We start from the raw sequence: 13970 nt of genomic DNA, 5'->3' as shown, positions 1-13970 counted from the left end.
CCTCCTTCTGCAGCGATGGCAGACTTCCATATCCAACCAGAGTCGGTGCATGTTGAGGAGTCTGGCGTAGCTCGGTTCCTGTGTCAGATCCACGGCCTGCCAGAGCCAGTCATCAACTGGGAGAAAGACAGCCGTCCAGTGGACACTGTAGATAACAGGTATGGCCGCAACCAAGGCCGGACGCTCCAGATAAATATTCACCCTTTCTGGAATTCAAATAACACTCCAGATTCTGCTGTGGGGCTGACTAAGCCACTGCCGCATCCAGCTGTTAAACTCTCTCTCTCTTTCATTCTGCCTCCTTATCTCTCTCTCTCTCTCTCTCTCTCTCTCTCTCTCTCTCTCTCTCTCTCTCTCTCTCTCTTTCATTCTGTCTCCTTATCTCTCTCTCTCTCTCTCCTCTCTCTCCCTGTCTTGCAGGTACACCCTCCTTCCCACAGGTGTTCTACAGATTACAGGAGTGCGTCAAGAGGACAGTGGGAAATTCTGCTGCATGGCCCACAACAGTGCAGGAGTAAAATACAGCACGTCGGCCCGCCTCACAGTTTCAGGTTGCTTATATTTATAACGTACCTATGGCTCATCTTTAGGCATGCTATACCCTTTTGTTTCTTTACGACGGGTATATGCACGTTAACCCACGGCTGCTCAGCCAGAAAGCATAATGTTGTTTGGTCGAGTTATTTTCTTTTCTTCTCACATTTATTGTTTCCATTTATCTACCCAAACATATTCCAAAGATTATTTCCCCGAGCACATTGTTCCACTGCCCGATTAAAGAGATACGGTACACACCCAAAGTCTGGAGTGTCGATTAAACTCTGTGAGTGTAAAAACAGAACTGTAAGGTCTGTTTTTACACTCTCTGGGTTGAATTGACACTCCAGATTTTATTGCGTACGCGGCATCAAGATAATGCACTGTAGAGAAATCCAATTAAAGGGTGCCATCCATCAAGCGCCGAGACTCACTGCCATCCCCGCTCCTCTTCCCTCCTCTGGCTGCTTTCTCCCTCCAGGCTCCCAGTCCTCCGTTTACAAAGAGCCAGTGATTCTGGTGGGACCAGAAAACCTCACCCTCACCGTTCACCAAACTGCCATCTTGGAATGCGTTGCTACGGGATACCCGCGGCCCATCGTGTCTTGGAGTAGACTTGGTAAGACGGAGGGAGCGCTTGTTGGAAAGAAAAAGGGAAAAGGTCCCCAATGTTCAGTACAAACAAATCAGCTCTGAGAGAACTAACTCTTCCATAGTATCCATACACATGCACATTAACTCTTCCAAGAAAAATGCCTGTGCAAAATCTTCTTTTTGCCTTTTTGAGCCCCTCCTAAATTCAGCTATAGATTTTTGTCTTACACAAACATTAAATTCTCAACAATGAATGGAGAATTTACATCATATGTAGACGAGCAAACCGAATGGATGATGTACGACGATAAGAGCGCCCCTCACTTCACACAGGTGTGATGTTTTTACTACAAATGTGACAAAATAGCAAGTGATAGCTTTGAAATTGAACCAACCTACACAGGGAACCTATGAGGAATCTACTTATTAAGCATTTATGTAACTAACATTGGATTTATTAGCAATTACTGTGTGTGTGTGTGTGTGTGTGTGTGTGTGTGTGTGTGTGTGTGTGTGTGTGTGTGTGTGTGTGTGTGTGTGTGTGTGTGTGCGCGCGCATATGCGCTTATGCAATATGCATGCATGCTGTGTTGTGTGGGTCTGCATACAGCACACGTGTTGGTGAGCCTTTGCATTGCATTATGTGCATGTGTATGTATATATGTGTAATAGAGTCGAACATATGTCTTGTGTACATGTACATGAGGCAGGGGCTTTCTACATGAGCCCTGAGGGCTAAACACCATGTACTATTGTATATGAATGCATCCCTCATCCCCGCATGGAGTCGAAAAGCAACACACAGGCACTGGAAAGCTGTAGAGTAATTGCTATGAGGTGTTGAGACCGGGAGGATTTGTTCCCCCTTCAATCTCCATGCATTTCTTGACTATTGCTCAAACTCTGCCGCTACCAATTTAGCAATCTGATATGTTGTTTTTTTCTCTTCTTTTTCTTTCGTTGGCCATTATCCAATCAGATTTTTCTGTTCAAAATGTAAATTGCTGCCCCTCCCAACCAGTTGGGCATAATCAGATTGAGGATATTGCCTCTTACACAATGTAGCCAGAATGAAATGCTAACACGATGGGATTTGTGTGTATTAGATTACAGGCAGGGAGGCTGGGATAAGCCGCATAATGAATCTGATAGATTCACATCAGTCACTCCTTAATGCCAGAGTTTGTTTGGTGCTTTCCATTCATCAGCACCACAGCTTGCTGGCCTGCTCTCTTTTCTGCTTTGACACTAACCGAATTAGGGCCTGACGGAGTGAGACCGAGAGAGAGAGAGAGAGAGAGAGAGAGAGAGAGAGAGAGAGAGAGACAGAGAGAGAGAGAGAGAGAGAGACGGGAGAGAGAGAGAGACGGGAGAGAGAGGGCAGAAAAAAAGACAAGAAAAAAAATTGCATCCATTAAAACAAAAGACAGCTCATGCTTCATTGCAATCAAGGAGGTGGTGCGTCATTGTGGATTGCATTAGAATAGCTATCACGAAGAGTAAAAGAAGCACAACATGGTGTTTAGCAGGTGATTGGGGGAGTGGTGTTCTCGTTTATCCGATGAATCGATCGTCCTTCGAGTATACCAGCAAAAGAACACCCACCACTTGCAAGTGTGAAAGATTAAAACGGAAGTATGGAGAAAATAAAATGGAAGTAGTAGCACCCAGTAAAAAGTGTTACATTAACTCTGAAAGGGCAGAAATGGACTCTTACTTCTTATTTGACTGTAAAGTAGTAGTAGTAGTAATAGTATTAGTAGTAGTAGTAGTAGTAGTTGTAGTATAGTAGTAGTAGTAGTACTAGTAGTAATCGTAGCAGCAGTAGTAAAAGAGAAGAACTTCTTGATTCTCTTCAAGAATCAAGAGGGTTTTATTTGTCACTGAAATAGTAGTAGTAGTAGTAGTAGTAGTAGTAGTAGTAGTAGTAGTAGTAGTAGTAGTAGTAGCAGCGGTAGTAGTAGTATAGCAGCAGCAGCAGCAGTAGGTAGTGTGGCTGAGTAGTTGCCATATGGCGTGTTTTTCGGCCTCTCCATGTGTCCAACACAGCCCCCAGCCCCCCACCACCCTTGCGTGGCCTTTTGACACATCAAATTTGAGCCATGCAGGCACTCCCGCTACAGATGGTAGCTGCAAATGGGATTCAAAACACCAGGACCATGCAGGCTGAAGTCATTGCTGGAACTGGGCCAGGAGAAGATAGGGGACACAGGAACGTTTTCGCTCATCTTGCGGGTACATTGAGAACAGAGACGGGATGGGGGGGCTGAAGCGAAAATGCCATCTTTTTGCCCATGCACTGCCAACTAGTTATCAGAGTTGAGCTTTGTGATCAGGGCAGCAGATAGGAGATAAGGAATTACAGTTACAGTAACTGAGCCCCCATGCTGTATCTAGAACATCTACTGTGGAACTCCCATAAGGCAGTGTAGAGCTATCATTCTGCTCGGCAGAGTACAAAGGTTCCCGCTCTGGCGTGCGTGATTAAATGAACTGAAAACCCATTTCAAACTGTAGGCTCTACACGCTACATTGCATGTTTTCATTGTTTCAAGCTAGAAACATGATGCTAAGTCATACAAATCATCAAACATGTCGGTCTTTGTCTTCTCTCTCTCACTTATTATCAGTCTCAAACACACAAACACAAAACCGAAACCACAAGATCGTCCCGTTGTCCCTTCAATCATTTTTCCACTTTTGTTCTTTGGCACCAGTGTCATCTTCACATTAATGCTCCGTCACACTTCTGAGAAGAGCATTGCCGTTTTCCATGGAAACTGCATCCTCCCCAATCTCTGGGAGGGCTGGAAATAGCCCATGCCCGCTTTAACTTAAACGTGTTACCGTGCGCAGTAGGCTTAATCAATCATTCATACATTCCTACCATGGAGTCAAATTTGCTCTCCAGGTCAATTTATTCTCTTTTCCCATGCTGCTCTCTCTCTCTCTCTCTCTCTCTCTCTCTCTCTCTCTCTCTCTCTCTCTGTCTGTCTCTGTCTCTGTCTCTCTATCTCCCTCTATCTCCCCTGGGTAGATGGTCGTCCTATTGGCGTGGAAGGCATCCAGGTGCTGGGCACAGGGAATCTGATGATCTCAGACGTTGGTGTGCAGCACTCAGGGGTGTATGTCTGCGCAGCCAACAAACCAGGGACCCGTGTTCGCAGGACCGCTCAGGGACGTCTAGTGGTCCAAGGTGAGTCCCTGACATGCTGCTGCCAATGAAATGGAATAAATGGAATATAATTAATATGGAATACTCTACAGTATATGGAAACTTGAAGCACATAAATGTGTCTGTGATTGAATTGATTGGCTGACGCATGTAAAGCCATGGCCTCTCAGGATGCTTACCCCACATTAGACTTTAATTACCTAATTATTCCACACTAACAGGAGGAGGATTGGTGTCGTATAGTTTATATGGCAGCAAATCTATTATTTACTTATCCATTCAAATTACCAAGTGATTGGGAACTCGTGACTAGGAATAATGTGATGGTGGATGGCGAGGGAGGGAGAGAGACAAATGATTTTGACCAATGGGCTGCGGCTAGAGGTGGGTGGCCCCCATCTTTGAAGCTGTGCATAAATTTTCACCATGCAGGAAGCTTTCGCCTTCTGCCTCATTCTCGTATTGACCAGAGATGGGGCCCAATACTTGGCCTTGGCCAATAGCAGCACTGCTCCAGGTCAATATTTCATTTAATCTGCCACTCAACTGTTAGACGAGCCCCTTCCGTTGCAGGGAGCACAAAGAAAAGCCACGGCTGTTAATTGTATGTCAATTTCTTTGGTTTCTTTATTGATTTGTGAAAAATAAGATGAGCGATGAATCCCTCCACTAAGGCCTTGGAAGGTTCTGACACGGCATGTGTTATTTTCTACTGCACAGCCTTGAAGACTTGTGTGGAAGAGAAGTTCTTAGTTTCAAAATCAATGAGGTGTCCTTTAGGTTCCTTGGGAAGAGACAAAGAGAGACAAAGGAGGAGGAAAGGGGAGACAGGAAAAGGGCATTAAAAAACATTTCGACCTGACACCAGATTCTACAAAATGTCTTCTAAATCCTGACAGTTTTCTGAAAAATCTATGTTTCCATGTCAGTGGTTCTCAAACTATTTCATGTCAAAGGACCCTCAAAAATTATAAATTGGCCGCCGACCCCCATCTGAAAATATGTAGTTCCAGGGACCCCCACAGAAGCAAAGATTTGAGTTAAAACTTTCGCTCTTGAAAGAATATATTCAAAGATTTGTGCCACATTTTCACGATTTTTCAAAAATAGCAGACCTACACACTCGTAGCGCGGCACCCGGTGCAGCGCTATGAGCTTGTAGATCTGCTATTTTTCAACAGCTAAAGTATAACATATTGCTTAAAACACCAAAAGGGGTTCCCTTTGAATGTGTAAAAATTGACCCACTAGAATGTTTGCATACAGCAGGTGAGACCAGAATATATGCATCAACATCCAGTGCAGTTCTATGGAAACAAACTCAAATTTAGAATTGTTAGTGTTGTGTTGGTTGTGTTAAGTATTGTCAGTGTAGGGTTGTTTTGTATTTTAGTATAAAGAATATGATTCGACAAACATTCCTAAAGGTTATTTTGCGATGCCTCACTCATGTCGACTGTAATTATCTTTACATTATCTCCAACTTATTAAGGACATAAATACATAATTCAAGTTATCAAATCGTTATTAACTTTAATGATACTGGCACAGACGTTGAGTACTGAGGTAATGATGCAATAGTTCTTTAATGCCCCCATCTATACTCAAATAAAAGCAACTCTGCAGCACCAGGAGGAAATTAAACACAATCGAATGTCAAGGTAATGACCAGACAGGCTAGATTACCTATTGTACTCCCTCTCGTATACTGTAAGAACTGCAGAGAGACACTTAATATGAATAAGTTATTACTTCTAATGGGCTATAGCTGCAGGCCTATGGCATGGGGGTATGGTGGCAAGAGGAGAAGAGATTACACCACTTGATTCTAAAAACCAAAATGATGTTTATTCAGCATATGTGTGCCCTTGTGAGCCATGTGATTTTAGTACACTTAAGAGTGACTCTCATCTTTGTATGGGCACCTTATGTCTCTCTCTAGCTCTCTCTCTCTCGCTCTCTCTCTCTCCTCCAAACCCCACACCTCAGGGAGACTGAATATCAATGAGATTCATATCTTCTACCAGCTTGTTTGTCAGCGGTGGTGATAAAACCGCCTTCCTTTCGATTGGGATTGAGCCATCTGTCCTTACTAATTTATGTCTGCAGTTTTACCTACAGGTATCGAATGAGTTGAAATGGCCCGATCTGTAATTCTCTTTTCTGCCTCTCTGTCTTTCTCTCTATCTGTTTTGCTCTTTTTCTTTTCTCCTCTCTCTCTCATTTTCCACAGCCCCAGCGGAGTTTGTGCAGGCTCCTCAGTCTGTTGCGCGGCCTGTAGGCACCACAGCTATCTTCACGTGTCAGGCCCAGGGGGAACCTGTGCCCCAGCTCACCTGGCTGAAGAACGGGCAGATTCTGGAGCCTGGAGGACACGTCAAACTCAGGAACAATAACAGGTTAATTTAAACATATATACTGTACATACCATCATACATTAACCCATTTTGGGCGGGAACCCCTTTTGGTGTTAGCATTATGTTATGCTTTAGCTATTGAAAAATAGCAGATCTACAAGCTCATAGCGCGCCACCGAGTGGCGCGCTATTGTAGTGGCAGTTTTAGAATGCCAATTCTACTATTCAATAAGAACTATAATTGTATTCCATTCAGTCAAATAGGATGGACTATCACAAATACGCATTCGGACTGACCGACAGCTGTCACCTGACAGCTGTCACTATTGCCTCTACCTACTTGGGTGTGTTCTCAAATTAGTTGTTTCCTGCTTGCCTCCAACTATCTCCCATTTAGAGCAGTCTTCCTGTCAATCTAACAGCTGACTTGACTCCTCCATACTGTCAGCAAAGGTATACTTATTTGTGTGTCACCCTTATCTTTAGCGCAGATCCTTATATGAACATTTTGTATAGCATCTCTGTTATCCCATTTAGAGTGGGTTCCTGTCTGTCAGCAAACACCATGAACAACACCATGAACGGAGATGTTGTAACACCACCTGTTATTATCTGTCCATGTCCTGTTGTATTTGAATAAAACACCTGTCACTGACTGTCAATTTGGGGGTGTGTGGTTGGGAAATAAAGGGGAGGGAAAGGAGAACTGGAGGGAGGAACGGGGTGATGCTTCACGCTTGACTGTACGACGATGCGCAACCATGCGACCATTCTGCTGTACTGAGATGATCGAAACGAATAAAGAACGATGATTGACGATATGCCGGACTCCTTGTGCTGTGTCATGCCTTCGCCTCCCTCTACTAATTGCCAATGATGGGACCTCATAATTTCCTTAACAAATGACGCTATGTGAGCAGGGTATTTGGATCAGCGTTGGCCAGACGGGTCATTAACAAAGGACGCAGTGACGCAGGGCCGATATTTCGTCTTACTTGGGAAAAAAAACCCGACGATTTTAAAGATGGGGGCAAGGCAGAGCCGAAAGAAACTTCGACAAGAAATGAGCGACGCACAGCAAAGGGAGGCGATTCTTCAACTCCAACTGGAGGACCAGAAAAAGCTAATCGACCAGGCAGTATCACGTGTGACACTCCTGGAACAAGAACTTCAAACTGCGGCGTTACTACTACACGCCAACACAACCAACCACCCGGACCAAGCCAACTACGCCGAAACAACCATTCCTGTCAACGATGAAGATGATAGCTACTACAACGACCAAGGAAGGGACACACAACTCCAAGTGTCCCTACCAAACAACAACTATTATGCCGACCGCAACCACAACAGAGACCAGCCAGAACCAGACTTTCAAATGACCAAACACAGAGGAAAAGAAATGACCAATCAACTGAGCGGCTTCCAGCTAGACCACATCAGCAAGCCTACCCCAAGACCAAGACAACACCCACCGCCGTGGGAAGCCTGGCGTAACCAGCCTGGCAACCCAGGACCATACCACAGCCGACCAGTGAGAGGACAAGTACAAACCCGAGCCAGGGTTGATGCTGTACTCCAGGAAAGGAAGGACAGAAGAAGACGGCAACTAAACCACGCACGCCACATGGGAGAGGATGAAGCCAGCGCAGCCAACACCATTCCTGTCAACGACTTGTGCTATTACTGCGGCCAGACAGGTCATATGAAACGTTGGTGTCCACTGAACCATGCGGCTGTATTACGGCGCACAGCAACGACGGGCCAGCAAATCAATTTTGGCTAAAGAAAACAAACTACGACAGGGTAAATACAATTGAAAATAACTAGATCTTTAGTTTGTAATTGGTAAATACAATTGAGAATAACTAGATCTTTAGTTTGTAATTTACCCTATGTGATTTAATCTATTTAGTCTTACATGTGCAAGTAGTGAACTACAAGAGTTTTGATAAACTACTAAAAATCTAATCTAAATTTTAATCTAACTAGACTCCAATCTAAAATTTGTAAAAGTATAGGCAAGAACAACAATGTTAGAAAATCCTAAAATAGGATGATAAGATATTGGAATTCATTTCCACGCACATATACTGTACTAAAAGGACTCCTCATTGAACACCCCGTGCCCAAAATGGCAAGAGGGGGAGGGGTCATTGGTACAGCCTATGTGTGGGTTAGTTAAAAGGAATACATTTATAGTTTTGCAAATAAATTAACATGGATCTAAGTAATTATTCAAATCGTGAGTGTTTCAAGGTGTTAAAATCAATAGTGTGAAATCAATCATTTATGAGGGTTTAACAAGGTTAAACGTCTAATATTATTTTATCTCCTGTCAATTCTGGTATTTACTAGGTAGCACTAGGCCTTTAGTATAGAAAACAGAGAGAAAGGATTTATTTTCGGGGTGAGATCTGAAAAAAATCGAATCTAGTGAGCTTACGAAAGTTAAATAGTTCCTTTCTCTTCAAGGTTGAACGTCCTTTATCAGTATAGTAATACATGATATAAAGCAGTTTCGGGTTGAACGTCCCTTATCAGAAAGTCACTGGTATAAATATGAAATATTCTTTGGTTGAACGCTAACTTAAGTAATATAATACAGAAAATGTTGAACGAATGGAGATAATATTAAGACAAAGAGACCTCACCTTGGTCACATCAGTAACAGTTTAATTTGAATTAATTCGATATTGGAAAAAAAAACAAATGTCTGATTGACAGCCTTCCTTTCTCTCTCTTTCTCTGTCCAGCTGGCAGAATGGGGGGGGGGGAGGAAAGGTATTTGTGCGTTTGTGTGTAACTGAGTTAAAAGTAGCAGAGAGCCTAAAATACAGGACGTGGTCATTATCAGTCTATTTATTTATTTATTTTCGGGTGTGAAAAACAGCCTGAGAGGGGACTAACAGTGGCCATAGTTTTGTTCAATGGAGAATATCCTAATGTTAAAGTTTTACCAGGTTAAAGTTTTAAAGTATTACATTATTTTAATTGTTGAGTGTTTAAATTCTATCCTAATATAATCCATTTCAATTATTTTAATTTGAGTTAAATCATTTCAGTTCATTTGGTTCTTAAACTAACTATTATAGGTATTTTGTAGTGTGGAATTACAAAGTTAAAAAATAGTATAGGGAAAGAAAAAAATATATAAATAGCAGATCTACAAGCTCTACTATCTTCTTAAATTTCTTCCTAAATTTAACTAGATGTGTTTACTATCTTCTAATTTAACTATAGATGTGTTTTTCTTGATTCTAGATGTGTCCAGTAATTTTTAAATTTCTTAATAGCGAAACCTTCTTTATCTGACCACTGTCATCAAACATGAATCTAGCCATACAGTTTTAATCATCAATATTTGTCATTCTAAAAATCTCCTGGGCCATGTAAATTAATAAGGTATCAATTTTCATATATAAAGCGGTGGATTGTAGTGGCAGTTTTAGAATGCCAATTCTACTATTCAATAAGAACTATAATTGTATTCCATTCAGTCAAATAGGATGGACTATCACAAATACGCATTCGGACTGACCGACAGCTGTCACCTGACAGCTGTCACTATTGCCTCTACCTACTTGGGTGTGTTCTCAAATTAGTTGTTTCCTGCTTGCCTCCAACTATCTCCCATTTAGAGCAGTCTTCCTGTCAATCTAACAGCTGACTTGACTCCTCCATACTGTCAGCAAAGGTATACTTATTTGTGTGTCACCCTTATCTTTAGCGCAGATCCTTATATGAACATTTTGTATAGCATCTCTGTTATCCCATTTAGAGTGGGTTCCTGTCTGTCAGCAAACACCATGAACAACACCATGAACGGAGATGTTGTAACACCACCTGTTATTATCTGTCCATGTCCTGTTGTATTTGAATAAAACACCTGTCACTGACTGTCAATTTGGGGGTGTGTGGTTGGGAAATAAAGGGGAGGGAAAGGAGAACTGGAGGGAGGAACGGGGTGATGCTTCACGCTTGACTGTACGACGATGCGCAACCATGCGACCATTCTGCTGTACTGAGATGATCGAAACGAATAAAGAACGATGATTGACGATATGCCGGACTCCTTGTGCTGTGTCATGCCTTCGCCTCCCTCTACTAATTGCCAATGATGGGACCTCATAATTTCCTTAACACTATGAGCTTGTAGGTCTGCTATTTTTGAAAAATCGAAGAACGACTGACATAGAAACATAGCTTTTTCAGAAAACTGTCAGGATTTAGAAGACATTTTTAGAATCTGATCTCAGGTCAAAATGGGATAATGCAGTGGTTTACCCATAATACTACTGTACATGCATGCTTACATACACCAATATATACCTACCTATATACTACCTCTATTATGTGATGCAAAGTTATGCTTATAGTTCATACTACTGCCATTTGATACATACTACTGGACAACTAATATGATGTAATAAAAAGTAATGTACTTACTCTGCAAATACCTCAGGAGGTATGGTATGGGACACATCAGGTTGTTGGCACCCCTTTATTTAACCACCGTAAGGGCACTCGCTCTATTGCCGCAGCTGGCAACGTATCAGGACAATGTTGGACCCAACTCATGTCATCCATATGGCTATCAACATTAAACACTGAGCTGTTTGGGATGACTTGATCTGATCATCGGCATAATCAAACGCTCCGTTCCTCTGTCCGCACTGTTCCTGACGCAACAGCTGCTGGCAAGCGTCCCTGCCAAGACATGAGCGACATTCAACCGTGTGTGTGTCTGGGAGAGGAGTGTTGAATGGTTGTTGGACGTTCTCCCAAAGCACTGCCCTGGAATGTCCAGGGGGAGAAAGGACCTAGACGCCAATTATGCCATTTACCATTCACAGCACCATATTTCTCGACGGTTGCAAGCTGCTGCTTTTATTTGGGCTGGAAGCGGGTTTTATTGTGTCGTGTTGTACTGCAGTTCCTCCTAAGGGAGAATTTCCTGGATTGATGTGAAAGTAGGTTCTGCTCTGGGTCAAGGATTGCTATTAGCTGACGATAAGTAATGCTAATTCAGAGCCCTGTAAATGTTAATAAATACAGCCAGCGCTGTCTAAATGATAGAACAGTAATGCCACAGAGGTGGGAAATGGGCCATAGTTTGACACATTTACTGTTTATAGATTAGTCGTAATGACCTCATGTATTCAACATTTTTCTAGTTCATGACTTCACAGCAGAGCTCAACGTGATGAAATTGACTATTATATCTAGTATTAATGCCATATTACTATCAGCCACACAAACAGGTTACTTTATCTTGGATTTATTTTGTTAAACCAATTTTCCATTAGTTTGTTTTATTTCATTCTGCTATGCACCGCTACGCATCACATGACAAGTTCATTTTTATTTGTATTTCATTTCAGCCAGCTATAACATGGGACCATCATTCAGAGTTGATGTTATTCATAAAAGGAAATGATGATGAAGTAATTACATTTGATATGCACCAAAAAATCAATAATGGCAAGTTAGTCGAGTGAATAAGGCCCATGCCCTGAGCAATGAGGAGTGGACAACTTCATCGCTCATACGCATGCAGCTACACTCCCTCTTAGCTCTATCATACATACTAGATTAAGCCTATGCTATAGAGGCCTTATAATTTAGTACAATGGTGTTGCTTGCGATGTGATGCCTTGTTAGCTTGTAGTTCAGCTCTTTTTAGCCAGATAGATTAAGGTTTAGTAGAGAGAGAGATAGAGAGAGAGAGAGAGAGAGAGAGAGAGAGAGAGAGAGAGAGAGAGAGAGAGATATGGAAAAAGCCCAAACAAAGGCAGAAGAAAAGAGAGAGAAGGGGGAAGAATGGTCTGGTGGGGGAATTAGAAATGATGAGTCGGCAGATGGGAGAGAGACACTGTGTGTGTGTGTGTGTGTGTGTGTGTGTGTGTGTGTGTGTGTGTGTGTGTGTGTGTGTGTGTGTGTGTGTGTGTGTGTGTGTGTGTGTGTGTGTGCCCACTGCCCACATGCGTGTGTGAGGGTGCGCACAACCATATCGTTGTCACAGTATTACCACTTACCACCATTAGTGTATAACCATCCATATGGATGTCATGAGTCGCAAACACCGGCCCGCGATTGGCCAAAGAGCCAGGCCTCAGCTTGTGCTCTGCCATTAGCTAATTAGCTCATAAAGCGAGCTAGTTGGCCAGGAAATGCAGTCAGCTATTTACGCAACCCAACAAACAGAGGCGCAAAATGCATCCTAACAATTCATTCTAGGGGTGCTGTTCAATGAGCTAAATAGATGGAAGACATTACAATCTGATTCATTATTGTATTCGTAGTCTCTCCAGGATAATCTCCCTGAGTGTACGGTAACAACATACAAGCAGGTCATGCACAGCACAGACTATGAAATGTATTGCAAAACAAGGTTTCATTTCAAAGCCCAAAAGGCTTCCTGGCTAAGCTGTTGGGTCTCTGTGCTATACGGTAGTGTTTTCATTCTATAGCGTATACTGGAGGTATTAGAACACGCTACAGGCCACATCGTTGCCACATTCACAGAGTCAAAACAAAGGTAATGATATGCAAATGCTATTCAGCTGCTTGGGGCAGCGCAGTGATTCTATTCTTACATATAGGCATACTGTATCTGATAGGGGAGGCTTTGTCTATATGTGCAGCATACCTAGCAGAGAGGTTTTAATTAAGGCGTACGCGTGCTTGCAAGTGAGCGCGCGCTCGCTCTTGTGTGTGTGTGTGTGTGTGTGTGTGCGTGTGTGTGTACATTGAGGGAGAACTCTCATGGAATATACACACGGCCCTTCGGCCATCTCTCAAGATGTTGACCTTCAGGAGCGGAGCGGACAGCGAAGCAAGGGGGAATCGATTGTTCATTTCACTCACATACATGCATACACATACATTAATCAAACTACCCCCACCCTATCCCCCTTTAAACACACACACACACACACACACACACACACACACACACACACACACACACACACACACACACGCACGCACGCACGCGCACACACACTATCATTCACTTGTTCTCTGTAATCAAACATGTATTGTAAATGCATACACATGTTGCCCTTTACTTTTGATGGTACACACACACACACACACACACACACACACACACACACACACACACACACACACACACACACACACACACACACACACACACACACACACACACACACAGATAGAATAATAATTGATTGATTGATTGATTGAAGTATTTACTCAATACAAAGACTGTTAGTCTGTTACTGTGGACGACACACTGATAAAGCATTACACTTGTTTACAACAGGGTCCACCATTTT

At 42.7% G+C, this 13970-nt stretch overlaps 1 protein-coding gene across 1 annotated transcript in view; it reads left to right on the top strand.

Moving 5' to 3' along the window:
- igdcc3 (immunoglobulin superfamily, DCC subclass, member 3) overlaps nucleotides 1-13970 on the top strand; it is a gene marked incomplete at both ends in the record, with an annotated part of 83088 nt that overhangs the window by 47352 nt on the left and 21766 nt on the right. Inside the window, 5 exons of the mRNA XM_079497134.1 lie at nucleotides 14-158; nucleotides 421-551; nucleotides 1019-1156; nucleotides 4169-4327; nucleotides 6540-6705. Coding sequence (XP_079353260.1) covers nucleotides 14-158; nucleotides 421-551; nucleotides 1019-1156; nucleotides 4169-4327; nucleotides 6540-6705 — 739 coding nt within the window. The remainder of the gene's footprint in view (nucleotides 1-13; nucleotides 159-420; nucleotides 552-1018; nucleotides 1157-4168; nucleotides 4328-6539; nucleotides 6706-13970) is intronic.

Source organism: Electrona antarctica, assembly GCF_951216825.1.
Source record: "Electrona antarctica genome assembly, chromosome: 3".
In the NCBI taxonomy this organism is placed as follows: Eukaryota; Metazoa; Chordata; class Actinopteri; order Myctophiformes; family Myctophidae; genus Electrona; species Electrona antarctica.
Note: the sequence above shows the minus strand (reverse complement) of the source record. Positions and strands in the feature narration are given on the sequence as shown.